The 27,808-nt window shown below is 38.5% G+C and overlaps 1 protein-coding gene and 1 long non-coding RNA gene across 2 annotated transcripts in view; one reads left to right on the top strand and one right to left on the bottom strand.

Moving 5' to 3' along the window:
• Positions 1 to 837: 837 nt before the first annotated feature.
• LOC121013594 (uncharacterized) overlaps positions 838 to 27,808 on the top strand; it is a 137,351-nt gene continuing 110,380 nt past the window's right edge. Inside the window, exons 1-3 of the long non-coding RNA XR_005782795.1 lie at positions 838 to 947; positions 1,740 to 1,782; positions 3,696 to 3,768. This is a non-coding gene — a long non-coding RNA (uncharacterized LOC121013594). The remainder of the gene's footprint in view (positions 948 to 1,739; positions 1,783 to 3,695; positions 3,769 to 27,808) is intronic.
• On the bottom strand, positions 5,165 to 6,940 carry LOC121013593 (dnaJ homolog subfamily A member 1-like). Its single transcript, XM_040449281.1, is given in 3 exon segments — positions 5,165 to 5,729; positions 5,732 to 6,035; positions 6,037 to 6,940. Coding segments are annotated over 3 exon segments (1,191 nt in total). The 5' UTR covers positions 6,868 to 6,940; the 3' UTR covers positions 5,165 to 5,673.

Below are 27,808 nucleotides of genomic sequence, written 5' to 3' on the forward strand. Positions count from 1 at the left end.
CTGAAATGAATGAAATGAAGGTATCTGAAGCTATTAGCATATTTCCTAGTACTCAACAAAAATTACTCATTTTCCTTCTTCCTTAAGAGGGAAACAAACGGTTATGGGGGAATTTAGGAAAATTCCCAAATGAGGCATGTTGTGCACTGGCAGAATTTTGTAGCACTTTCTTTTCTTTCGGGGGGAAATGACGGGACAAAAAAGTTATGATGCCTCTTCCTTCTGCCCAATCATGGAGATATTAACACATGCCAGGGGGCCCAGTGATACTCAGACTATGGAAGAGTCTGGAAGAGGACTAAAGTATGATGGGCTTACTGTGAAAATATTTGGTATTGAATTTTAGAGGATAAATACTATGTGAGATTCTCTGTCTCTTTGTGTCTGAAAATTTCCATGTCACTGCAATGAAACAAATTAAAGAAAGGTCTGCTTTAGAGAAAGATAGAACCCTAAAGCTCTGGAAGACCTGAAAAATGAGCCCCCACTTTCTGTGGGAATCACATTGATAGTAGATTAAATAGCTTTGCTTGAACCCTGAAGACATCCTATTTCGTTTTTAAGCAGCTGAATCTGTTAGAAATTCCTTTATGTTTAAGTCCAACCAACATCTTATGCTGCGATGTTTATCATTTCAGTACTAGTTGAAGTCAATTTCAACCATCTTGTATTTTTTCAGAGGAGTACTGAAGTGAAACTTGTAGGTTTGATTCTTCTAATGCTCCTTTGTGTGTAACAGAAAGAACTATTTCATCACAATTGGCTGTAGCCCTGAGCTGCAGGTTGTACAGTGTTTTGCAGTTCATGTGGGTATGTGGATGGGAAGGGGATGGAAGGGGTAGCACTGGGAAGCTTATCTAGTTCGAAGCCATCACCACTGCTAGAACAGCACCACAAAGCCCAGGCTGCCCTGTTGGTAGTTTGAACACCTGATTCTTTCAAAGCATGTAGGTAGGGTTCAGTGATATTTTCCCAGAAGCCCTCAGTAGAAGTAAATTTTTTTTCAGTTGTTAATTATCTATAGGAGAAAATGATAATTGCATTTCCAAAGGTCTGCTGTATTTTAACATTCAGATCCTTGACATTGATTGCTCTTTGAAACTTCAAATACTGATAAAGGAAATGTGCTTGAAAGAGATGCCATTTAAATCCAGGCCTGTTAAAAGCCTGGCTGTGAGAGGAGTAACTCTTCAAATATTACTGATTTGTTAATGCACTGTATCCGTTACCTGCCCCTTGTCAGAGCCCCAAAGAAAGCAGGGATCTTAAGGAGTTGTCAGTAGCTTACTTAAGAGAATAACAACCAAAATAATAAAAGTCATCTTTCTTTTTTTTTTATTTTTTTTATTTTGAGAGGGGGAGGGGGGGGGGGGATCGGGGGGGGGCGGGGGGGCGGGGCAGAGAGCAGGAGAGAGAGAGAATCCCAGGCGGGCTCTGCACTAGTGCAGAGCCCAAAGTGGGGCTCAAATTCACAAACCATGAGATCATGACCTGAGCCGAAATTGGACACTTAACCAACCGAGCCACCCAGGTGTCTCTAGAAGTCATCTTTCTGAGGAATGAGTTGTTGGAGGTGAGGTTCATCTAGAAACAAGTTTGTTAAGTGTGAGGTTGGAGTAGGATGCTGAATTCTGACCTTCTCTAGATGGGGAAAGGCAGTTCCCATATTTTTGTTTTGTTTTGTTTTGTTTTTCTATAAAATAATTAGCTTCGAATGTAATAGAGGTTTTTCTTGGCAGGAACCTTCAAGATAGTTTTTACTCAATCTCCTTCCTTTTACAGGTAAGAAAATTGGAAGAAATTCTTAGCAGATAATTGGTGCATGCCTGTTATTTTCTAGGCACTGTGGTGGGAATTGTGGTGGGAACTAGGGGTATTGTGGGCCAGTCAAGGTTGACTGGTTAGACTAATTAGAGAGAGAGATCATGGATTAGGAGACTAAGTAGGTCTAGACTAGACCAGAGTTAGATTAGTACCCAACCTACTGTTGCTTTGACCAGCAGTCCTGTTTCACCCTCACCAGCTCCTTCGGCACCTTGAATTATATGCTCCCCTTCCCTCTTCCACCCTCTCACTTCTGGCTTTATATCATCTGAGAACAGTGGTTCTCAACACTGCTGGTTTCATCTCTCCCTCAAATACACACATGTGAATACACACATGTAATTTTTCATACCATCTCAGGGCATGCACAGCTCTCTTGAAGTCCATGGGTGTCAGTACAAGAATATGTGCCACATAAAGAAAACTTCATAAGCTATTCACTTTGTTTTGTGGAATTTTGTGGGGTCTGCAGTATTTTTACTATTGGTGAGAATTTTGTCAATCACTCAGTGAATCAGTCAATTGACATGCCATTTTTCAGGGTAAGATAACAACTTTAAAATACAATGCCTGTTTTACCCTAAGGAAATTGAGATAGATGTCAAGCATCAGTCCCTTCAGCCTGTAAATAGTGATACCAGCGTTTGAACCCAGGCTTCAGACTCTAATTCTAGGGTTTTTCTCTCTCAGAGCAGCTACCTTGAAGTGTCAGAAATACCTATTAAATTGGAGATACTTTTTCACTATGTAACAGATCGCTAGTGTTTTAGGAATCTGAAAGTGCGGGAGATCAGTAAGGGCTGGAGTACATTGGGAAAGGGAAAACTTCTCATACAGACAATCCATCAGAAGATGAGGTAAGATAGGGATAAGTGAAGTAGGATCAAAATGGTTAATTTTGATTCTACCCAGATGTTTCTAGAAGGATGGAAATTAGTTTGAGGTGCCAAAAAGCAAATTACTGGTATAGTAATTCCTATTGCTTAAGATCTACTTTTAAATATAGATATCTTTATTTAGGTAATCAGTGTTTTTGTTTTGTTTTGTTTTGTTTTACTTATACCTTACATTTTAAGATGGAGTAAAGAAGAAGGTGTTTGGGATATGGTTACTTCAGCACACATTTATTTATGCGTTACCTAGAAGTGATAGACAGTAATGAGTAATAAACAGTCCTTAGTCTCAAGAAACTTAAATTCTGATTGGGGAATTATGACATCAACCATATCTGAAGAATCTAGAATGTAAAAATATAAAATTTCTTGATAATTTCGGTTCTTCTCATTGTTTTTTATGGACTTCAGTTAGTATGTAAAATAAAACTATACTATTGTTTGCAATGGCTCCCAAATAACATTTTCACTTGAAACAGATAAATATCACTCCACAATTTTAATTAAGAGGCTGAGAATATGGTATAGAACCTTTGAAGGTAACGTGTTTAATTTGTGGTTATTTTATTTGAAGCAATTGAATTGGTTTATAACTTATGATGGTCTCACTGAGAACTGTTAAGCTTTCAACTTGCCTTGATCCAAAGCGCTCTGGTTTGAGTGTCTTGGTGTGTATATAAAGTAATTATAGCCTACAGCCTATAGCCTTGAGTACTATTACTATGCTAAGTGCTTTACAAGAATTATCTTGTTGAATTTCCACAACAGTGGCACATGGCACCACTATTGTCCCCATTCTGCAGATGAGAAAGAAAGTCAGCAAAGGAAACCTAATAATCAAGTTAAGAGCCAAAATGGCTTGAAGGATTGTATTCTCCAAATACTCAAGTACAAAGAGTTTAGTAGTAATGACAAATCATTTAATCTTATATAATACATTTTTTTAAATCTAATATCTTTCATTTGTTCATCATTAAGAAAGAGAAGAGTTGAAATTGCTGGAGTATCTTTGGATCACCCCTATGTTTGAACCTACAAACATTAGTGCCAAGTAAGTGTTTCTGATACAGGTTTACTGCAGAATTTCTTTTTTTATCTTTATTTATTTTTAATATGAAATTTATTGTCAAATTGGTTTCCATACAACACCCAGTGCTTATCCCAACAGGTGCCCTCCTCAATACCCATCACCCACCCACTCCTCCCTCCCACTCCCCATCAACCCTCAGTTTGTTCTCAGTTTTTAAGAGTCTCTTATGTTTTGGCTCCCTCCCTCTCTAACCTCTTATTTTTTTTTTTTCCCTCCCCTCCCCCATGGTCTTCTGTTAAGTTTCTCAGGATCCACATAAGAGTGAAAACATATGGTATCTGTCTTTCTCTGTATGACTTATTTCACTTAGCATAACACTCTCCAGTTCCATCCACGTTGCTACAAAAGGCCTTATTTCATTCTTTCTCATTGCCACGTAGTATTCCATTGTGTATATAAATCACAATTTCTTTATCCATTCATCAGTTGATGGACATTTAGGCTCTTTCCATAATTTGGCTACTGTTGAGAGTGCTGCTATAAACATTGTGACACAAGTGCCCCTCTGCATCAGCACTCCTGTATCCCTTGGGTAAATTCCTAGCAGTGCTATTGCTGGGTCATAGGATAGGTGTATTTTTAATTTTTTGAGGAACCTCCACACTGTTTTCCAGAGTGGCTGCACCAGTTTGCATTTCCACCAACAGTGCAAGAGCGTTCCCGTTTCTCCACATCCTCGCCATCATCTATAGTCTCCTGATTTGTTCATTTTAGCCACTCTGACTGTCATGAGGTGGTATCTCAGGGTGGTTTTGATTTGTATTTCCCTGATGAGGAGTGACGTTGAACATCTTTTCATGTGCCTGTTGGCCATCTGGATGTCTTTTTTTGTTTTTTTTTTTTTTTAATGCTTTGTAATCAGTATATTAAGGAGACATTCATACATTTCAAGAATTGCTTAATTCTGATACCCAGATTTAAGCTTGTGAACATGACTTTTAAACATACAATTAAAGCTATTCATCATAATTTGCTATACTACCAACATTAAATTACAGTTACTTCGGAACGTAAGTTAAATTGTTTAAAGTAAGCCTGTAACATACCTAAAAAACACCTTCCTAGCTCATACATGCAAATTTACTTTTCTGTGTAAATATCTCTTCACTCTAAGTTACCCTGCTCCCGTAGTCACTACTCTGAAGCTTATCATGGTCCAAAGAGAAGGGAAAAAAATGTAACCAGGACTGGTGTGTGTCTCTATATATATATTAAATATATATATATATATATTTAAAAAAAAGATGGCACAGCAGAAGGGAATGCAGTTCTACAAGTGCAAGCCCTCAAACAGCAGATTATGATAAACCCCTTCTTTAGAAAGGTATCCTTTCCACCACTGATACCACAGGCCAAATTACACAGCATGCCATCTTTAAGTAACAGTTGAGGCAACAGAATAAATGCAGAAGCATCACAATGAATCCCACTTAATAGAACTACAGACCAACACTTCTTTACAAATTCTTTTTCTGATTGCCAATTAAACACAAGTTTTAACTTCATAGCTTAACAATTAAGGGTCATACACTGAAGTCAATACATTTACCTAGCATTTTCAGTCTAAACTAGTTAATGTACATAGAGCTGAGATCAATTACAAGGTCGGGCCTCTAACAAATGCTAGGGGAGATTTTTTAAAAGTAGTTTTTACAAGTATTAAACTTATCTTGCACACTGAAGTCATCATACATACAGGGCAAAGTCAGAGCTTTTATATTTTTTATTCTTCATTTAACTTTTAAAACACTACTATAGTTGAATATTAAAACAAAAACAATAATAGCAAGTAGTGAGCTATGATTATAGTCCTTCATTCGTTCATTACTGCATATAAAATGCCAGCAGTGTTCTTCACTGGCCCCATTAAGAGGTCTGACACTGAACACCTCCCCTAGGGTGATGTTCATCATCCTCATAGCTTCTCCATTGTAATGGCGCCTTCTTTCCTGATTTGGATCAAAGTCCACCAGTTCTACCTGGTCCATTTCATCAGTCTCTTCTACTTCCTTCCTCTCAGGTAGGAGCTTTTCTAGCAAAGACAGTTTATCAGGAGAGAGAAAGCCATTCTCAAGGAAGTTTACCTTAAATTCGATGATTAGGCGACCCTTTTCATATGATCTACGATAAATTGGCATGCCTTCATTCAGCACACACTTGATATCTCCATGCTTGACAATCTGACCTGGATGAGAGGTAATGACAATGGTTCTGTTGTCTAGAGTAGATTATTTGCTTTTGAAAGCCGCACAGTGCTTCAACCAGCTGTATGTCCATACACATGAAAAGATCCTCTCCTCGCCTAGTAAAAACAGCATGGTCCTTCTGATCTAAAACAATGATGATATCTCCTGGTTCCAGTCCAGGTTCTTGGTCTCCTTCACCATGGAATGTTATCTTCTGGCCATCTTTCATGCCTTTGTCAATATGAACTTCTAGAATCTTCTTTTCTCGAGCTATCTTCCTTCCATTGCAGCTTTTACATCTGTCTTTAGGACTGATCCGTTCCCCATGGCCCTGGCACTCCATGCACACAGATTGAATTTGCTGAACCATTCCAGGTCCTATCTGATGAATTCTTATTTTCATTCCAGTACCTCGGCAATAGGGACAACATTCTACCTCTCCTTTCTTACCACCTCGGCCTTCACATTTGTCGCAAATCACATTCTTTTGCAGAGCTAGTTTTCTTGTTGCACCATTATATAAATCTTCTAAGGTTACAGAGAGCTGATGCACAACATTTTTACCTCTCCTCTCTCTCTGCATCCTTCCTCCTCCTCCAAAAAACATATCAAAGATGTCCATGGGGGAGCCAAAACCACCACCTGCTCCACCTTCTTTAATTGCCTGTTCTCCTCCTTTGTCATATAATTCCCTTTTCTTCGCATCTGAGAGCACTTCATAAGCTTGACAGATCTGTTTAAACTTCTCTCCTTCATTTGGATTCTTGTCAGGGTGGTACTTCAAAGCCAATTTCCTGTAAGCCTTTTTCAATTCTTCCTGGGTGGCATTGGGTTTGACCCCCAAAACATCATAGTAAGTAGTTTCTTTCACCATTTTCTACAGCCGGTGAGGGGGCCAAGGCCGGTGTGGGGGAGCGGGAAGGAGTGCATTGCTGAACGCAGCTTGGGCAGCCGCCGCTCCTCCGCTTTTCAGCGAGCGTTCTGGAAAGTTCCCTGGATGTCTTCTTTAGAGAAGTGTCTATTCAAAGTTCTAGAATGTCCATGTCTCTGCAGATTATGGATTGCCTTAGTTTCTATGATAAGAAGTAATTCTACTGCATAATAATAATTCTCAAAGTATATAAAATTTATTATAGTTGTATATTATCTTGCATCATTACATGCATTATATGGAAAAGCATTATATGCATTATATGGAAAACGATGCATTGCATTATGTCATCATATTTAACTAGCTAATTGTGAACCTGTTTCTCTTGTTTGTAAGCAACTTGGTTTCCTGGCAGCTCAAGGAGGTTGTTAGTTGCATAATTTTTCACAACCAGTAAGTGAAGAACCAGGATTCAAACGCAGTCCTGAATGACTCCAGAAACATGCCCTTCACCCCAAGTCAAGATTTACTTTATAATCACACTCCTTTTATCTAAGTTTGAATTGTAAATTTACCAAATATATTGGAGTCACTGTATATGTAAGAGTGTAAAGAACATACCTTAGAAAGTTGTGTGCCAGAAGAAACTGGATGTACATGACTCATCATCATTGTCTAGAGAACCATCACCCTGTGCTATAGTCATATGAAATTATTTATGGAAACTCAGTCAAACAAAACATAGGGGGGATGTATTGTTTATACATATAATAATATGTTAAGTGAGGTTTTCTTTTCTGTTTTGATTGAATACCCAAGAAATGAGATGGCTCTTATTCTCACCTTCCAAAGTGAGATGTGAATCTACTTGGCCTGAACTGCTAAAGAAGATGGTCAAAAATCAATTGGAGTCTTCAGCTTTCTGCCAAGATAGAATAACAGGGGTCAGTTTTACCTTCTTTCCTGGGAGGGGGTGCATAGTTCCTGTTCCCACTGGGCCCCCCAGGGAAAATCTCATGATGTATAAGACTCTGTATAGAGTACTCAGAAGGGTTCAGTTCAGCACTAAGGAATGATTAGCCCCAGAATGACCACTACTCTGATTCCACCTTTTCTAAGTTATGTAACCACAATAAGATGTCACTATACAACTATTGAGCAACTAGGGAAAAAAATCTGACCATACCAAATATTGGTGAGGATGTGTAGGAATTGGAACTCTCAGACACCACTGGTGGGAATGTAACATGCTATGCCCATTTGAAAAACAGGCAGTATCTTATAAAGTTAAATGTGCCCCAGCCATCTCACTGCTTGGTACTTGCATAGGAGAAATGAAAAATTATCTTTACAAAGCCTTATACTTAAATGTTTGTAGCAGCTTTATTTACAACAGCCTCAAGCTGGAAACAACCAAGATGTCCATTAATAGGTGAATAAATAAACATATCATAGTATAACCATACAATGCAATACTGGTCAGTGATAAAAAAGAGTGAACTATTGAACACTGAAATGAATGAATCTCAAAATACTATGCTGAATGAAAGAAGTCATACAAAAAAAGAGTGCATACTTGTAAACAATGTGAATGTACTTAATACTAATGAGATATATGCTCAAGAAGGGTTGAAATAATAAATTTTATGTCATGTATATCTTGCAATAAAAAAAGCAAATACTGTGTGATTCTATTTATATACAAATCTAGAAAATCAGCTAATATATAGTGACAGAAAGAAGATCAGTCGTTTCTGGAGGGGCCAGCAAGGAGGGGGAAGGGTTACAAAGGGGGATGAACCAACTGTTGGCTGTGATGGACATGTTCCTTATGTTGACTGTAGTGTGGCTTCATTGGTGTGTGAGTGTATGTCAAAACTTCGAATTGTACACTTTACATGCAATTTACTATATGCCAGTTATAGTTTAGTAAACTTTCCTTTTTTATTTATATTTTTAAAAGTTTATTTATTTTTAGAGAGAGCAAGTGAGTCGGGGGGGCAGAGAGAGAAGGAGAGAGAATCCCAAGCATCCTCTCTGCTGTTAGTGCAGAGCCCGATATGGGACTGAATCCTGTGAACTGTGAAATCATGATCTGAGCTGAAATCAAGCATTGGAGGCTTAATCAACTAACCCATCCAGGCGCCCCAAGTTATTCCTTTTTTTTTTTTTTTTTCAAAATCAAAAATAGTATTACTAATTCTGGTGTCTCTGAAGCACGAAAAAAGAAAGAAAGAAAGAAAGAAAGAAAGAAAGAAAGAAAGAAAGAAAGAAAGAAAGAAGAGAAAAAAGAAAAAAAGAAACCACCCTTCCCACATTTCAGCCCCCAGTGCAGGCCAAGGGGCTGCCCCTGCAGGCAGTGCAGGCCCAGGGGCCAAGACAGTCCTGGCCACGGGCTCGAAAGGGGACCAGCCCATGGGTTTGACTTCTAGGGCCTGGCTGGGAGGCTGCCTGCCTCAGTTTAGGGAGCCCAGGCCCTCGACTAGGGATGAGAGATCAGGGATCAAGGCCGGAGGTCTGGGCCACTTAGATCCGTCCCTTTTTTAAAAGTGACTTCAGCTGCTCACCGGGCCCCCCCCCCCCCCCATTTTTAATCTCAGAGATTTAAAAATGCCAAAAAAATTGGACATTAAGAAGAAGACTTCTTTAGAACTTCTGACTGTGTTCAGAATCCTCTTCTCTATTGAGATAGAGCAGGAGTGTCTATATCATCCACCCAAGAGGAGCTTCAACAAATAATTTGAAAAGCTTGATATGTGACTCCTGCATTTTGAGGGGTGCTGTGGATTGGTTTTTGACTCACATCTGAGACATCTTAAGAGTGAGAGATTGGGTGAATGACCTGGCAGAGCAGAAGACTGAGTGTTATTAAGTAACTGCCCTGCTATAGACTTGGGGTCAAAATAACACATTTTGCCTGAGTCTATCTTGTAGTATATTTATGGCAGTCCTGTAGGGTGATGGGAACCCAACAAAGAGGTTCAGAGGTGCACCGTGGAGACCCAGGGGTTGAAGAAGGAATCTTAACTGGCTAGTCAAACTACTCACCACTTCTCACAACTACAAAGAGTCTCTCTAAAGAATCCTCAACGATCCTCTTCAAAGGAAGAATGAGCTCTCATACCCAAGTTGACTCAGAAAACCAATCCAGCTATTATACTAGCAGAAACATTTTAAATACAGATCAGAGACATTTTTGAGACGTAAGTGACCTAAGTTTATATTAACTGTTTTAAAATGTACCCATGATTTGTTTTAATCAGGTATGGTAAGACATACAGACATGACATACAGATTTTCATAAAGGAAAAAAATTCTTTTTAATGTTTGTTTATTTTTGAGAGAGAGAGTAAGAGAGCATGTGCAGGTGAGGGACAGGGAGAGAGGGGAACAGGGGATCTGAAGCAGGCTCTGCGTTGACAGCAGAGAGCCCAATGTGGGCTCCAACTCATGAAGAGTGAGATCATGGCCTAAGCTGAAGTCATACATTTAACCGACTGAGCCACCCAAGTGCCCCAAAGGAAAAAAATTTTTATATGCACGGATTCCTGGATGCAGGAGGCATGGCATGCCACACAGGACAACAAGAGAAAGCAACAGGGTTGGTTAGGAGGCAGAGGAAGTGGGGGGATAATGTGGGCAAGAGCCTTCATGGTGGTTTCCATGGGAAAGATAAATCAGAGAAAGGTTTGGAGTTAGCTAGTTTGAATAGTTTCAGTGGGCCCTGAGGTGTCTGGTACTGTCTCCTACTTGTCTGGTACCTGACACTGGGGTGATTAGGGGAAGTGGATAGTGGCTTGGGATGTGAGAGCCCCTGAGATCCCAGTAAAGGTGGTGGTTGGGGGTAGGAGCTCTGGATTGGTTGTTTTGCTTTTGAAGAGCATGCTGTTGGGTACATGTTTACTATCCTAGGAATTAGCTAAACGCAGGAGGGATAGTCCCTTCTGGTGTCAGTAAGACCTCAAGATGTCAAAGCTAACAAAGTAAAAAACATGACTAATATACAACTAAGAGTAAGAAGATCAATATATTGTCCATGATTTAGACTAGGCCCAGGAATAGAATGAACCATGGAGCAAGTTTAATGATCAGAAGTACTTTTGGAATTATTAAAAAATACATATTTATGAATTAAGGTTTCTGAAACTTTCTTGTGCATACAAATCACCAGGGATCTTATTAAAATGCAGATTCTTATTCAGTAGGTCTGGGTTAGGACCTAAGAGTCTGCATTTCTCACAAGCTATAGTGCTGCTGTTGTAAGGTAACATAGCAAAGTTATAAGTGGCTGAATGAATAATGGTTAAGAATCTGGGTTAAAATTTGAGTTCTATTGCTTGTTAGTTGGATGATTCTTGGCAAGTTATTTAACATGTGGAAGCCTTATATTCCTTATCACAAAATGGGAGTAATAATAATCTATCACAGAAGATGTTGTGATAGTTGAATGAAGTATTACTTAACAGTGCTTAATGAGAGGCAGTAAAAAATAAGACAAGTGGCAGGGCAGGTGGGATTTCTAAGGAAATTTAGGGTTTCCTAAATTGCAAGTGTGGGATAATTTAAGGAATTCATCCTTGCAAGGATCCCTTTTGCCATCTATCTGACAAGGAGTTACTTGGTTTCTGTATTTCCAGGGAAGGGAAGAATTCACATGGAGGCCACTGCTTTGTTCATTTCAAAAAGTTTTTACTATTTGGAGATAAAATCAGCTCCTACTAGTTCTGTCCCCTGAGGCAACATAAAAGTCTTACCGACCCCCTCTCATTTTTTCTGATATATCCAGAGATTCACATTTAACCAAACCAACTTAGTCATTCATGATACAGTAAGTCCTTGGTTTGCAAGCATAATTCATTCCAGAAACATGCTTGTAATCCAAAGCACTTGTATATCAACATGAATTTCCCCCACAAGAAATAACAGAAACTCAGATGATTTGTTCGACAACCCCAAAATATTCATATAAAAATGATTACAGTACTGTAATACAATACACAATAATAAAGAAAATACAAAATATGAAGAAAAATAAACAAATTAGCCTGCAGTTACTTTTGAAAACCTTCATGGCTGGTGTGAGGGAGATAAGAGAGGATGTTATTATGTAGGACAACTTTCACTATCACGAATGGAATCGCTGCTCTCTATTGGCTCTAAATTGCACTGTATGTTTCCTTAGTGTGTCCACTCAAATGTTTCTGCTTTGTCTGTAGAGCTATGGTGGATGCTAATGATATTTTTCTAGTGTTAAAGTCCTGTGGAAAAAATTATGTTAGATCCATAGGAATGAACATCAGAAAGACTGAAAATCTATTGTTTGTTCTTAAAATCAAAAATCTCTCTGCCACTTATTGGGTAGCTGATCTTTTCTGTCTTATTCTAGTCTAATCTTCAAATTTTGCAGTTCTTGTTTCATAGTCTTCTTTTAAATATTAAATGAGATAATCATATGAGGTACTTTGTGTCTTCCAGAGTACAATATCAAAGTAGAAAACTAAAGAAGTTGACTATGGTCTTGCTGAGGGCTTCTTCTATCTCATTCACTCCCCTTTTGTGGACCACAATATTGAGATACCAGAAAAAGTGCTGAAGAACTTACACCCCCCCCCCACCACTACCACATGTCTCCAAGGATACATGTCTTCCGAGGATGGGGAACGCCATGTTCTACTTAATGTTGTGATCTTTCAAATATTTAGCTTATCAGATTCTGTGGACTTTTTTTTATAGACAAGAACAAAATGGCATATTTTGGGTAAAGTGGGATATCAGAAGAGTTTGAGGAAAGCAGCTGCAGTTGGGAGGGTGATGATAGCTTTTATGGCTACCCCAAATCTCTCTGGGCCTTAGCACTGGTGCTAAAAAAACAGATCCCAAAGTGAAGTATTAATATTTCCCCACATTTTGGAGGCTTTTTCTATTCTTGAAAGACTGATGAAATTACATGGAGGTAATACGTTTTCATTGTTTCCCCTGAACTTAAGCTCTTACACCTTCAACTTGTATGTTATAGATAATGAAGACTATTAGCTTAAATATTACAAAAACTACATGCCATTTAAAGCAAGCACTTGGGCTCAAAACAAGCTCTGTTGCATTTAACATATCTATTCTAGAGACATTTTATTGACCAGACAGCCCAATTAGGTTTGTAAAATAATGTCAAGAAGATCTGCCTTATATGTCCTCTGTTAATAGCCCTTACGACTCCATTAAATTTGCTGTTACACAGGAGTTATTGCTTATGTGGAGAGAACAGGAAATTGGTATATTGCACATAGAAAGCTGTTGCTTTCAAACCTGCCTTCCAGAATACTTAAAGGCATAGCAGCTGTCAATATAGCTCTTTGATAAAGCCATTTTCTTTGGTCAGCCTTTCCTTGCTAGAACTCCAGTAATTGAACAGGGTGTTATTGGGCCCTCTTGGAAATCTGCCTGAATCATTTGGAAAGGAAACACGTTTCAGTACTGACTTCAATAGGAACACAAAGTTTCTACATGAAAGATTTTTGCTTTTAGCTTGCACAGCCATATGGAGACTGAGAGGGTGGCCGATCACTCTCAGAACTGGTAGAGCATTCAAAGGATATCTGTCAACAAAGGCAGTGTGTTTGGGTATGTGAGGTCACCTGAGGTAGCCTTGTTTGGCATCCTGGAGATTGAATCTTTTACCTCTACCCTCTGCTGCAGTCTCCAGAGTGTGGCACATGAAGTATTTGGCCCAAGGTCTTCAGCCTTTTCAACAGACGGTAACTGAATAAGAAGAGAAGCTATGGAAGGTGTGATGCTTTAAGACTCTTTGATGGTAGGTTTCAAAAAAAAACAAAAAACAAAAAACAAAAAACCTACCGAGACTACCTTGCATTAGTTCAGATAAAGCTTGATGTGTTACATAAAGCCTGAAGTCTCTTTGAAATCTTAACATAAGAGAAATTTGTTTCTTGAGCTTGGAAAGCCTCCTTGGTGAGGATGGGATGGCTGCTCCAAGCATGCTGTCAGAACTTAGGCTAAGAAGGCTGTGACATCTTCAATACAAGGCTTTAACTATTGCCTTTGTGGGCACCCAGCTGGCCTATGAGGAAAGAGAGCCAGTGAAGAGTCATGGGGGAGGTTCTTACTGCCAAGCCTAAAGTGGAGAATGTCACTTCCTCTCACATTCTGTTGGTCAGGGCCCAGTCACATGGCCACAGATAAATACAGAGGAAGCTGGGAATATACTTGGCTGTGTGCCCAGGGTGAAAGGAAATGGATATATAAATATTCATTTGGTATTTATTGGTAAATACCAATGGTAATTAGCTGGCCATGTAATGGTAATTGGTAAATAGCTGGCCAGTCTACCACATAGCTTAAGCCAAATGGGTTTATGACAAGAGTATAGAGGTTCTCACAGAATCCTACATCTTCAGGAAAGGACTGGTCCTAGAAATAAGACAGCTCTCTCTCTCTCTTTCTCCCTGTTTATTTTTGTGTCACTGTTTCATCCCACTATTTTTTTAAGCTGCTTCTTTATCCACAAGGCAGGATATGGCTGCTCCATAGCCCTGTTTTCTCACATTATAGTCTTGACTGCATGCATACATTAACTACTTTCCTAGTTTCAATTCCAAATTTATAAGCATGAGAATTTGATTGGCCTCAGCTGCCCTAGTTCAATTCAACTGAGACCAATAGTAAGGGTCCCAAAGTGCAAGCTTGGCTTGCACATTCCCCACCTTCCACTACTGTGATCTGTGGAAGGAGGCAGTTTTCAGAAATGGTTAGTTCTGAGCTGGACCACCAAAACTATCCAAATGTTAAAAGTTGCTCAGGACTTTTTAGCCACAGACTGTGTACTACAGGACGGCAAAAGGTGAGGCTCTTTTGGCTATAGCTCCGGTGTGTCCACTTCTCTCCCTGTCACCCATTTCTTTGTATTTGTCCCTTTGTGACATTTCATACATGCTTACTTAGCAAGTGACACCACCACTTCTATGTCTTGGGACAGAAAGAATCACTTCCGTGTATGTAAATATGTAACAGGTCTAATTTTTATTTAGAGCATTTTTCATTTTTTGTTATGCCAGCTCCTTCAAGCTAATAAAAGTAGTGACCTAAAAATTAAATTAATGAAGCATACAAGAGAATGCAGAAGCTAGGAAGGATTTTTCCTTATCCTGGAGTCCATGGTATTCTATCACTATTATGAAATATTCTGTTTTAAGATTCATCTTATTTTTAAGGTGGAAGAAATATATATCCAGAAATGAATCTGTCTTACTCTGGTTTTCACTGTGATTTCATAAAATGCTTACTGTAGAATGGTGAATCAAGGCCTAGTTTGGCAATTCAATTAATGTCTTTGAGCCTCATCTGTAAAATAAGGATTGTAATACATACTGGGAAGATTAAATGTAATAGTTTATGTTAAAAAGTTTCGTAGAGGGGCGCCTGGGTGGCGCAGTCGGTTAAGCGTCCAACCTCAGCCAGGTCACGATCTCGCGGTCCGTGAGTTCGAGCCCCGCATCGGGCTCTGGGCTGATGGCTCGGAGCCTGGAGCCTGTTTCCGATTCTGTGTCTCCCTCTCTCTCTGCCCCTCCTCCGTTCATGCTCTGTCTCTCTCTGTCCCAAAAATAAATAAAAAACGTTGAAAACAAATTAAAAAAAAAAAAAGTTTCGTAGAGTCTGCCACAAGTTAAACATAGAATTATAATATGACCCAACAATTCTACTCCTAGACATGATACTCCCAAGTAATTGAAAACAGGTGTCCAAACAAAAATTTGTACATGAATGTTCATAGCAAAACTGTTCACAAGAGCTAAAAGATGAAAACAGCACAAATGTCTGCCAAGTGGTAAAGGTAAATAGGTAGATAAGTAAATAAGCTGTGGTATGTCCGTACAATAAAATGTTGTTCATCCATGAAAAGGAATGAAGCCCTAATACATGATGCAAGACGAATGAATCTGAGAGCATGCTAAATGAAAGAAGACAAAACAAAACGTTACATATTGTATGATCTCATTTATATGAAATATTCAGAACAGGCAAATCTATAGGGATGGAAAACAGATTAGAGGTTTTCAGGGGCTGGGGGAAAGTGGAAATGGACAGTGATGGCCTGATGGAAACAGTTAGTGGTGACGACAGTGGTGATGATTGCACAGTATCATAAATGTACTTAATGCTATTGCATTGGACACTTTCCAGTGGGAAAAATGGTAAATTTTATGTTATTTCTACTTTATCACAGTAAAAAAGGGCACCTAAGTCCCCCAACCTCTTTTTAAAAAAAGCTTTGTAAGTACTAAAATGCTATATGAGTTTAGCTCATGAGTTTAACTCATTTGCCTTTTATGAAAGTGGCTGTCTTAGGTAGCAGTAGGCATTTCATTTCTCCCTGGTATTTGGTGGTTTTTTCAAAACACCTCTCAATGACCCAGTTGAGGACCAATTCCAACCTTTGCTCCTCACTCCTACGAAGAAACCATCATCGTTTCTTCAAGAAGGAAGAGAGGTAGAGAGATGCTGCTCCTAAGTTGTCCTCTAAATAATCAATGAGTTTTTGTTCAGCTAGTGGCTACCTAACTTTCTACAAAATAACGTAAAGATTAGGTTGCACACTCAAAAGGAACAAAGCAAGAAAAGGTCCCAAGTTCTGGATTGTGGTGGGGTTTATTAGTGCTTACCCCATTTCTGGTTCTCTCCTTTGTGTGGACTGGGCAGGACTAGACTTCCCAGCTCTCTGGGTGCCTAGGCAGGGTCATATGACTAATTCTACCAAATGACATGGAGACATTTAAGAGACAGTGCGTCATCCCTTACTCTTTCTTCCTCTGCTGCAATGACTCTTCTGCAGGGGACCGTAGGGGAACAGAAAAACCCTGATAGGGTAGGGATACTGATAGGAATGATGTTGACTGATCTTCGAGGTTGAGCAGAAAAGGAAGGGTCTGCCTAAGATCAACCAGGATTCCTAGGGGAAATTGTCTCCAGGATATTCTAGTATCTAGATTACCTATTTCTCCAATCTCCCTAGAACTTCCACCCCTGCTCACATCAGTCAATTTCAGGTGGTACATTACTAGCACCAGCCCTTGGGGATCAAGAGCTGGTCAGCACATAACCCCTGCCATCAGGAAGCACATGGTCCAATGGAAGGGACGAAAAAGGGGAGAGATGATTATAAAACAGTGAGGTGAGTATGGCCACTGAGGTCAATCGAGAGAGCTGTGGAGCACAAAAGTGAACCCTGTAACCTAGTCTGCTGGGCAGGGGGTTAGGGAAAGCTTCCTCAAAGAGGTAGCTACTAACCAGAACTGGGATGCATTGAGCTATGAGGAATTTGGAAGGTAGGTTTTGTTCTCACTCCAGGGATGGTGTCAGAGAAAAGGTGATTTGGGCATTTAGATTTATAAATGGAATTAATTTCTCATTGAACATCATTGTATGTGGTGGAAACTCTAGTCCTGTTGGTAGGATAGTTCCATTAGCAGTGATTCCAAGAGAGAGTAGAGAATGGTGGTTATGAGTTGTATGTGATCAGACAGACCATTTCAATGCTGGCTTAGTCTTTTTTTTTTTTTTAACTGTATGAGTTTGGTAAAATTACTTCTTTATATCTCAACTTTTGTTTGTTCTTTAAATATGAAAATGTGGGTGATAATCTGTTGCTGGTTATGAAGTTTCTACCTCCAAAGCTTGATGGCATTTACAATGATATGGTTAAGTTGCTGATAGCAAGTTGTTTTAAGACCTTTGCTAACATACTGACATAGTGTCACTGGAAAAACACTACCAGTTTCCAAATAACTGACCCAAAAGAAACACAGGGGGATCCAAACTACTAAGGAGGGGGGGCTGAAACTTAATTTTAGCAGTGTTAAATTATTGCTGTCATTTTCTGGTCCCTACTAAAGAGGAAGCTGAAGTCAGATGCTTAACCAACTGAGCCCCCCAGGCACCCCAAGATACTTTTTTAAAAATATATTTATTTATTTATTTTGAGAGAAAGAGAGAGAGAGTGTGTGCATGAGCATGTGAGCAGGGAAGGGTAGAGAGAGAGGGAGAGAGAATTCCCAGTAGGCTCCATGCTCAGCACAGAGCCCGACCTGAGCCAAAACCAAGAGTCAGATATTTAACAAACTGAGCCACCCACATGCCCCCAAGATATGTTTTGTAAATAGGAATATAGTGCTTCTCTTATAGATCTCTTTCCTCATTTACCCTTTTTTTAAAAAAAAAATTTTTTTTAACGTTTATTATTTTTGGGACAGAGAGAGACAGAGCATGAACGGGGGAGGGGCAGAGAGAGAGGGAGACACAGAATTGAAAACAGGCTCCAGGCTCCGAGCCATCAGCCCAGAGCCTGACGCGGGGCTCGAACTCCCGGACCGCGAGATCGTGACCTGGCTGAAGTCGGACGCCCAACCGACTGCGCCACCCAGGCGCCCCTCATTTACCCTATTTTGAAGTTTATAACCAGTTGAGTTGTAACTCTGTGTTTGATCTTTGGCTTGATTAATATGTGCATGCTTCGGAGTTGGTTCTAGATAAGGATTCTGAGCGCACAGTCCTTTCATGAGCCTGTCCTTGGAATTCTCCTCTCTACCCAGCCCTGGTGGGGAGGAAACACTGGGCAGACACCCAGGTACTGCTGAAGAGAAAGCTTAAGAGCAGAAACTGCTGCTTCTAGAACTTAAGTACAGGGACTGACTGTCATTAAATCTCTTTGCCTGTGGGTATAATACAGACTATTGTGCTGCAATGGGCAGCGGGAGGGAGATTCTACTCCTCAGACTCAGGTCTCAAGGAACTTCCAAAGCTGTATAATCAAGCACTTGAATAAGCTCTTAATGAGGCTGTCAATCTGCAGACCACATACCTTGGCAGAAATTGGGACATGCTAAGTGGAAGGAATTAATCAAGATTTGTGAATTGGATGGTGGGTCACTTGCCTTCTAATGTTTGAAAAGGAATGAGGAGCTGAAAGTGAGCATTACTTTGGTGTCAAGGTAAGTGGATATTAAATATGTGACCCTCCCTGACAGCTTCAGGCGGCTTCACAGAGAGTTAAACTTACGGGATGGCATGGTAATTAATGTCAAGAAGCTGTTATAAGTTGACATCGTTCTGAAAAGCACAGAGTCTGAAAGGAGTGAGTATATTTCTGGAAAAGATATTTTTCAGGTTTTAGTGGGCTGAGGTGTTCTTTCCAGGTGGTGCTTTATGATGTCACATTAATCAAGGAGGGTCTTTGCGCATCCGCAAGTGTGAAGACCGTAAATTGTGGGCCTGTTCCCTGCTCTCTGGTAGAGTCCTGGAGATAAGGACACGGGGTGTCTAGTGAATCCTAACGACACAGATGCTCCTTTAGGTTGTTTTTCAAGGTGATGTTTGCAAAATAGATGGCAGAACGTGTGTAATAATCGTCAGTGCTTTAAGTTCTAAAAGGAAAAAACTAATCCAGTCAGTGGCAGAACAAAGTTCTATATATACATTTTTTAATTAACTAAGAAATGAGTAACAGTCTCTATTTAGAACTCTCTAAACTCTACTTTAACTCTTTTGACTCTTCCTGACCTCCTTTGCCTTACCCTTCGGTGACCTCTTAATGAAAAGAAGAAAACCTAGTCTAGTCTCTGCCCTTTGCCTTCTTTAGTGCCCCAATCCATAATTACCCCTATTTTGTTCCTCCCTTTTCTTCATTAAAGCTCTGGTAGATGTTGTAGGCACAGGATCCAGGTCCCATTTTCAGTCAGTATGCACATACTCCCTGCTGCTTCGAGTGGCCATAGTAATGGTTAATACCCTCCAACCTTCTCTGGGGAACTGCCTGCTCTGTAGCCCAGAGGATTCTGGGATTTACATCCTCTTCACCTGATGCTGATGACTGACTGATAATGGGTACAAAGCCTGGCCTCCTTGCCTGAAGTTGGGACAGTGGTGGATCAGGCCATGAGTAGACAATCTGAAAGCACATCCTTTTGTGTTTATTCTGCTTTGCTCAGTCCTTTGTAGGGCCTTCCCAAGAAGCACTTCCTCAGTTACATGCCTGTATCTCTCACCTATTTCTAGGATCTCTACCTAACCAACTCTGGTCCATCTCAGTCTTTCGAGAATATTTACATATGAATAAGGTTATTGCACACACATATCTAAGAGTTCACAGGTTCTCAAAGTCCTATTCATTTTATAAGAAGTCCCTTATCAGCAGCTCTAATCAGTGAAATTTCATTTGCTTAGTAATAGACTTCACATTTTTAGACAGTGTGGGAGACAGTTTTCATGGGAATTGTTACTGATCCTACTTATCTTTTTAGAACAACCTATCATTAAGGCCACAAAATGGTTGATACCATAAATATAAGATTATAAAACTTAAAAAAAATTATTAGAAGATATAAGAGAACGTAGTTATGAGGAATTATCCTTTACAACCCTAGGATGGATCAATGCCTACTATTGTTGTAAAGGTAATCTTGCCAGCAGGTGAATGCTAGGTAGGGTTTCCTATTGGTGTCTTGTAAGCTGCCCTTTGTAAGTCACATGGAACATTGCAGAGTTACTATTGGTTGTTCAGTGGGGAACGGCAGTGCTCACAATAGGAATGAGAAATACGACACATGAAATAAAGAGACATAGTCAAGTGTAGTCTTGTATGTTACAGTCAGTGTTAGAACATGCACTTTTTGCAACACAAACTTACTTGAACCGCATAGCTATGTTCCCAATAAAGAAAGTAGTTTATCATTAAAATGGATGATTGAATGAATGTTCCTCTTTTTTTCCTGTTAGAAGAACACAATTGTTTAAAAAAAAAATGCAAACAATCTAGAAGAATAAAATGTAAAAGTAGAAAACTTCTTTGTCTTTTACTTTATATTTCTACTCTAATATTAAAAGAGACAGGCACCATTTTTACTTAACACTTTATCCTCCCAAATATTTTTTGTACACACAAATATGTAATTAGATGGGTCTATTCTCACATTACCACAAAGGCACAGTTATAGCTTTTCTAAACCTCTATATGTAATTGTATTATAATTTTGTTCTTCAACAAAATTCCTACTTCATTCATCAGTATATCATCTATAGCCTTTTGTGTTGGTGCATGTGGAGCTACCAGTTTATTTTTTAAATAACTACATACAGTATTGTAGATACATTTGGAAGGAGAGTTACTGAATTAGGTTTACTGAACTCTCCAACCATTTGGAAGGAGAGTTACTGACTTAGGTTTCTCTCAAGGTCTTTAGCAATACGAAAGTGGTTACTGGCTAACATAGTTAAAATCTTAGTCATATTTTTAGAAAGTCAGAATAGGAACCAAATCACCAACTAAATGTTTGCTGTGTATTGCGAATCACTAACGTAACTTGTAAATGTTTGCTCTCTATTGCAAATCACTAACTTACATTCAAAGGTTCCTTTTTCTATTAGTCTGCTTTGGGTTTTTTGTTTGTTTATTTTTACAATTATTATTTCAAAGTTGGAAATCAGTATTTACCTGTTCTGTGCTATGTTCTAGGAAATTTGAGAAAGAAGAACTCTAGAGTCAGGCAGACTGACTGTAAATCCTTGTTCTAACTATTTTCAACTATATGATCTTGGAAAATCATTTATACCTTTCAATTTGCCTTCTTTGTAAAATGGAAACAATAATCTTTAGCTCATTGGCTGTTTTCACTATTAAATGAAACACTGTATATAACATCAGTCAGCACAGTATCAAGTTGTAGGTTCTCAATAGAGTTTTAATTATCAAATTTTATATATTAGATTAAAAACATAAAGTTGTTGATATTCAGTCATTTTTTTTTACTTACAAAAAAAGGGCGATTTCAAATGGTTTAACTATATATATATGTGTGTGTGTATATATACACATACACACACATATATATGTAACATATATGTAACATGTGTAACATATATATATATATATACATATACACACACACATATATATGTAACATATATATGTGTTAACACTTCATAGTGACTGCCATCAAAGACTCTTCATTGAGGGGACAGTAAACTTAGATATGTTTTTCAATTGCTATTTTAAGGCTAAATAATCAATATAAGACATGAGGGATTCTAATATAACAATAATAATAATAATAATAATATAATATAATATAGGCTGGAATAATTAGGGATGACTTAATGGAGCTATTAGATCCGATGTTGACTTTGAGAGATGGGTAGGATCAGATGGCTGGAGAAACAATAGAATATTCCAAAAGTTATAGGTTGATTAAACTATCTTTTTCAGGGATAGATGAATGACATAGTAAACATTGAGAACTTAGAATGTTAATGCCAGATAGAACTTGTAAAATATTTAGTTCAACTATTTGATATAACAGATAAGGAAAGAGGCCTATAGAATTTAAATGACTTGCCCAACATCATATAATTGGTCAGCTGCAAAACTGCTGAGAAAAGGGTGATAAGTACCATCATTAGTCACTAGCAAGAAATGGAGATAATTTTAGGGTTTTGAATAAACAGTTATCAACGATTTTTTTTAAGTAAATTTAAAGTTTTATTTATTTTTGAGAGAGGGGCAGAGAGAGAGGGAGACACAGAATCCATGAAGCAGGGTCCAGGCTCTGATCTGTCGGCACAGAGCCTGATGTGGGGCTCGAACCCATGAACCATGAGATCGTGCCCTGAGCCCAAGTCGGATGCTTAAGTGACTGAGCCACCCAGGCACCCCATCAAGGATATTTTTAAAACTTTAAATCAATCTTTTGAGTAATACATGCTGTGATGATTGAGAACAAATAAAACATGTTGATGGAAGTAAAGGATGCAGAGGGAAATGGCAAGCATTTGAACAAAAATTAATATATGCCCAGGGGCTATGCAAACCATTGAATGATAAACACAATAGAGGCTTTATAGAGACCATGTAAATGAAGGAGCAGAGCTGAGAGTAATCAAGGGTGAGCAAGAGGCATATGCAAGGTATAAAACATTCGGGATAGAAGAGGCTGGAAGAGATTACAGAATAAATTTAGAGAATGTACAAAAGCTCAGGCAAATCAAAGGTGGAAAATGAAGGGAAGATTGCACAAGAGGATTGATAATAAGGTGTGTTTCAAGAACATGAAAACAAGATGTCTGTAGAGAAGGCAAGAGTCTCTCACAGGTGGCAAAAGTAATTTATTGAGAGAAGGGGTAGAATTTCTGAACAAGGTAATTAAATGACTCAGTTGTCTTAAGCATTAATGATGTCAGGAGTGGACGTACATCTCTCAGAGGAAAAACTGGGAGAAATCAGGCCTATATTAGCAAAGCTAGAAAGGAAATGGATTGAGGATTTTGGAGACTTATATAAGCTTGAATGAAACATGATTCCTCTAGGGAATCTAACAAGCTTCCTGATACTATGAAGGTTGTTGAACTTGTCAGGACCTCAGTTTTCTTAGCTATAAATTGAAGGGGTTAGACAAGATGAACTTTAAGATGACTTTACTCAGAATGTGGCCCATGAAACAGTAGATCCGTGTTCTATTTGTTACCAGCCTGGAAAAATTAGTACAGATTTTGAGAATGTTTAGGAACTTTTATAGCAATTTGACATTGTGGTAGTAACATCGAAGCATGTGATTTTATGTTTTACAAAGTATTGGTCTACAGTGGATTTGACATTAAAAAAAAAATGGTCCTTCACTGTAGATAGATTGGCAATAATTATTTTAAAACATTTTTCAACTTTAAAAGTTATGCTTACATATTTTCAATGATTCAAACTTCCCTGAGCTATGGAGAAGTCTGATTCATTCTAGTATTAACTTGCTAGGGCTGCCGTAACAAAATATTACAGACTGGGTGGCTTAAACACAGAAATTTATTTTCTCACAGTTCTGGAGGCTGAAAGTCCAAGACCAACGTGTCAGCAGGTTTAGTTTCTCCTGAGGCCTCTTTCCTTGGCTTGCAAATGGCCACCTTCTTGCTGTATCTTCACCTGGGCTTTCCTCTGTATGTATGCTTCCTTAGCGTCTCTCTGTGTGTCTTAATCTTATAAGGACACCAGTCAGATTGTGTTAGGGCTTTCCTTTTAATAGCCTTTTAGCTTAATTACCTCTTTAAAGGCCCTGTCTCCAAATACAGTCACATTGTGAGACTAGGAGTTAGGGCTTCAATGTATGAATTTGGGGGACATAATTCAGCTCATATCAATGCTAAAGCAAACTTCATTTCCAAATCATGATTTTATAACAGCCTAGCGACTGATGGATATTTTGGGGGTTTCTTTGGTTTTTGTTTATTTTTACCTAATGACCACCAATATAAGAATTGGTTATGATATGTTTTCATTTAATTTCAATTTGGGTATATTTTTTCCTCAAACAATGCCCCCATTCCAAATAAATTAACTATGCACAACTGAAAGATAATGATGCATTTGATTTTTTTTCTATCCTCCCATCATATAGCAGTCTATCTATATTTTGTTATCCAAATTCCCTATATGCTGTCATTTTTTTCCTTTTATTTAAATCAATTTTTAGGAATCTCACATTAATCTCATAAGCTAAATTTCTAGAAGAAGATCTACTGGGTCAATGAATAGAGCATTTCTAAGGGTCTTCTTATCTACTACAAATTGCTCTACAATCAGAAGTATAAATTGCCCTCTTCCTGGTAATGTGTGATAATATCTGTTTGGGTTTTTTTTTTGTCTGTATTCTTGCCAGAATCGATGATTATCATTAAACAAATTGGAAAGGTGGAATGTGATACATTATTTTTGTGTATGTATTTCTTATCACAGATAAAAGTCACACCATTTTTCAAGTTTATTGATTACTGTGTTTCTTAGTCTGTGAATTGCCATTCAGTTTAGTATGATGTGCTTTCAAAGAGGACAAAGGACATATTGCCCTATAATAATTTTACCTTGTGGTCAGAAATGGGCGTAAATTCAAAGTACTGTAAAGCTTTATAAACTTGTTTGCATTTTCTTTTTCCTCCCCAACTTTTCCTGGTTTCCATTAATCTACTCTGTTGAATAACTTCTCTGTGCTTGCCTGTGGAGGTCCAGAATGCAAAGTGTGTTGAGAAATGCATCACAAAGTTCAACACCCAGGCTATTTTCAAGCCAGATCTTAAAGAAAGGAAATCTCTAAATTCATCAGAAAGAATATGAATTAAACTTGAAACTTTTACTTTGTCACATCTTATCTGTACTGTGCAGATATGTCTCTGCATTAACATTTTTGCTCAACAAGAAATAGACATGGAGCCCAGAAACTCTGAAGAACAAGACTGAGATGTGACTTGATTTTCTTTGGCTTCCTACACACTTTGCCTGTGAAGTAATAAATACTTCAGTTTACCTTGCAGTCTATCTTGTGCACGATTTATGTCTGACAGATGGACTGAGACAGACTTTTCTTGTATTGCCAGGCCTTCAAGGGGTGTTCTGGGGGCCTACACATAAACCCTCACCTCCCTGAGAAGCCAGTGCTGAGTTTGTCTGTGTTACACAAAGGACGACTGAATTCCTGAGAACATTTTTCATTACATGAAGAAACCACTTCCTGTCACACAACCAGGAGAACTTTGTGCAAAAGGTAGAGAGGTGAGAGAGAAAAAGTTTGGAAGAACTGAGAGTGGGGGAAAAGAGCATCTGGAGACCAATTGCAAGTAAAGAATTACTTAAGATGGTAAATTTGCAGCTCTCTGGCTGAATTTGGGTTACAAATATTTTTGGACAGTAAGATTTGCATCTTGTTCCATTTTTGGGGGTTGTTACCCACACATAAAATAAATTTTACCATTGTACAGGGACTACAGACACCTGGGTGGCTCAGTCGGTTAGGCCTCTGACTTCAGCACAGGTCATGATGTCACAGTTCATGAGTTAGAGCCCTGCACTGGACTCTGTGCTGACAGCTCAGAGCCTGGAGCCTGCTTGGGATTCTGTATCTCTCTCTTTCTCTCTCAGTCCCTCCCCTGCTCGTGCTCTGTCTCTCTCAAAACTAGGTAAACTTTTAAAAAAATAATAAAAATTTAAAAATTAATATTTACCATTATAATCATTTTCAAGTGCAGTGGTATTAAGTACACTTTTATTGGTGTGCAGTCACCACCACCATGCATCTACACAACTTTTCTCATCATGCAAAACTAAAACTGTGCCCGTAAACAATAACTCCCCATTCCCCCCATCCCCATGTCCTGTGAACCACCATTTTACTTTTTCTCTCTATAATCTGACTAATCTAGGTACCTCGTGTAAATGGAATCATGTTATTCTTCTTTTTGAGATAGTTTATTTCAATTAGCGTAAGGTCCTAAGAGTTCTTCTTCCACGTTGTAGCAGATGTCAGAATATTCTTCCTTTTGAGGCTGAATAATACTCCACTGTAAGGGTATATCACATCCTGCTTATCTACTCATCTTTCAGTGGACACTTAGGTTGCCTCCACATTTTAGCTATTGTGAATAATGCTGCTGTGAATATGGGTGTAAAAATATCTCTTCGAGACCCTGCTTTCGAGGCATTTGGGTATATGAAAGAAGTAGAATAGCCAGGTCTTATTTTTAATATTTGAGAATCCATCATAGTGGTTTCCATTAGCAGCTGCATCATTTTACACTCTCACCAACAGTGTCCAAGGGTTCCATTTTCTCTACATCCTTGCCAACACTTGTTATTGATTGATGATTGATTTTTAAGTAGCCATCCTAATAGTTGTGAGGCAGAATCTCACTGTGGTTTTGATTTGATTCTCCTAACAGTGATTTGAGCATCTTTCTTTTTTTCAAATTTTTGTTTTAATGTTTATTTACTTTTGAGAGAGAGAGAGAGAGAGACAGATTATGAGTAGGGGAGTGGCAGAGAGACAGGGAGACACAGAATCCAAAGCAGGCTCCAGGCTCTGAGCTTTCAGCACAGAGCTCGACGTGGGGCTCGAACTCACAAACCATGAGATCGTGATCTGAGTGAAAATCGAATGCTTAACCAACTGAGCCACCCAGGTACCATGAGCATCTTCTTTATGTGCTTATTGGCCATTTTTATATGTCTTCTCCAGAGAAATATCTATTGAAGTCCTTTGCCCATTTTTGAATTGGGTTGTTTGTTTTTTTCCTTGGTGATTTTTAGGAGTTCTCCTATACATTCTAGTTATTAACCCCTTATCAGATATATGACTTGTAAATAGTTTCTCTCATTCCATGGGTTACTTGTTCACCTTGTTGATAGTGTCCTTTGCACACAATATTGAAATTTTCATGAAATCCAATTTGTCTACTTTTTTCTTTTGTTGCCTGTGCCTTTTCCATCATATCCAGGAAATCATTGCTAAATCCAGTGTTCTGATATTTTTGCCTTATTTTTCTTCTAAGAGTTTTATGGTTTTAGCTGTTATGTTTAGGTCTTTGATCTATTTTGAGTTAATTTTTGTATGTGGTGCTAGGTAAGGGCTAACCTCATTCTTTTGCATGTGGATATGCAGTTTTTCTAGCACCATTTGTTAAAAAGACTGTCTTTTCTCCCACTGAATGGTTTTGACACCCTTGTCAAAAATCATTTGACTGTATATGCAAATGTTTATTTCTGGGCCTAGTTGTAGGCAGTTAGTGATCTTTAAATAATAAACTTCCGTGTGTACCCTCATATATCAAATAAAAGAGCTACTAACAGATTTGTAACCTATCAATTATTAATATTTTTCTATCGGTTGGAGTTGCCTGATATATTTTTCTTTTGCCATGAAAAAAGAAATGATCATTAGGCTTCTTAGTGTTAAAAATGATCAGTTTCTTTAAAAATTCAATATCTTATCCCTCTTTAATTGCAGGACGTTTGCCATATTTTCTGGGATATATGATGCAAAGATATGTTTGACATACTTTTCTGAAGGGGGAAATTTTTTTTTTTAATGAGCTGGAAAATAATTGGTATTTGCAACTTAAGAATAAGTTTCTT

This window comes from Herpailurus yagouaroundi, unplaced genomic scaffold (genome assembly GCF_014898765.1).
Source record: "Herpailurus yagouaroundi ecotype Mexico unplaced genomic scaffold, PumYag 199, whole genome shotgun sequence".
Taxonomy (NCBI): Eukaryota; Metazoa; Chordata; class Mammalia; order Carnivora; family Felidae; genus Herpailurus; species Herpailurus yagouaroundi.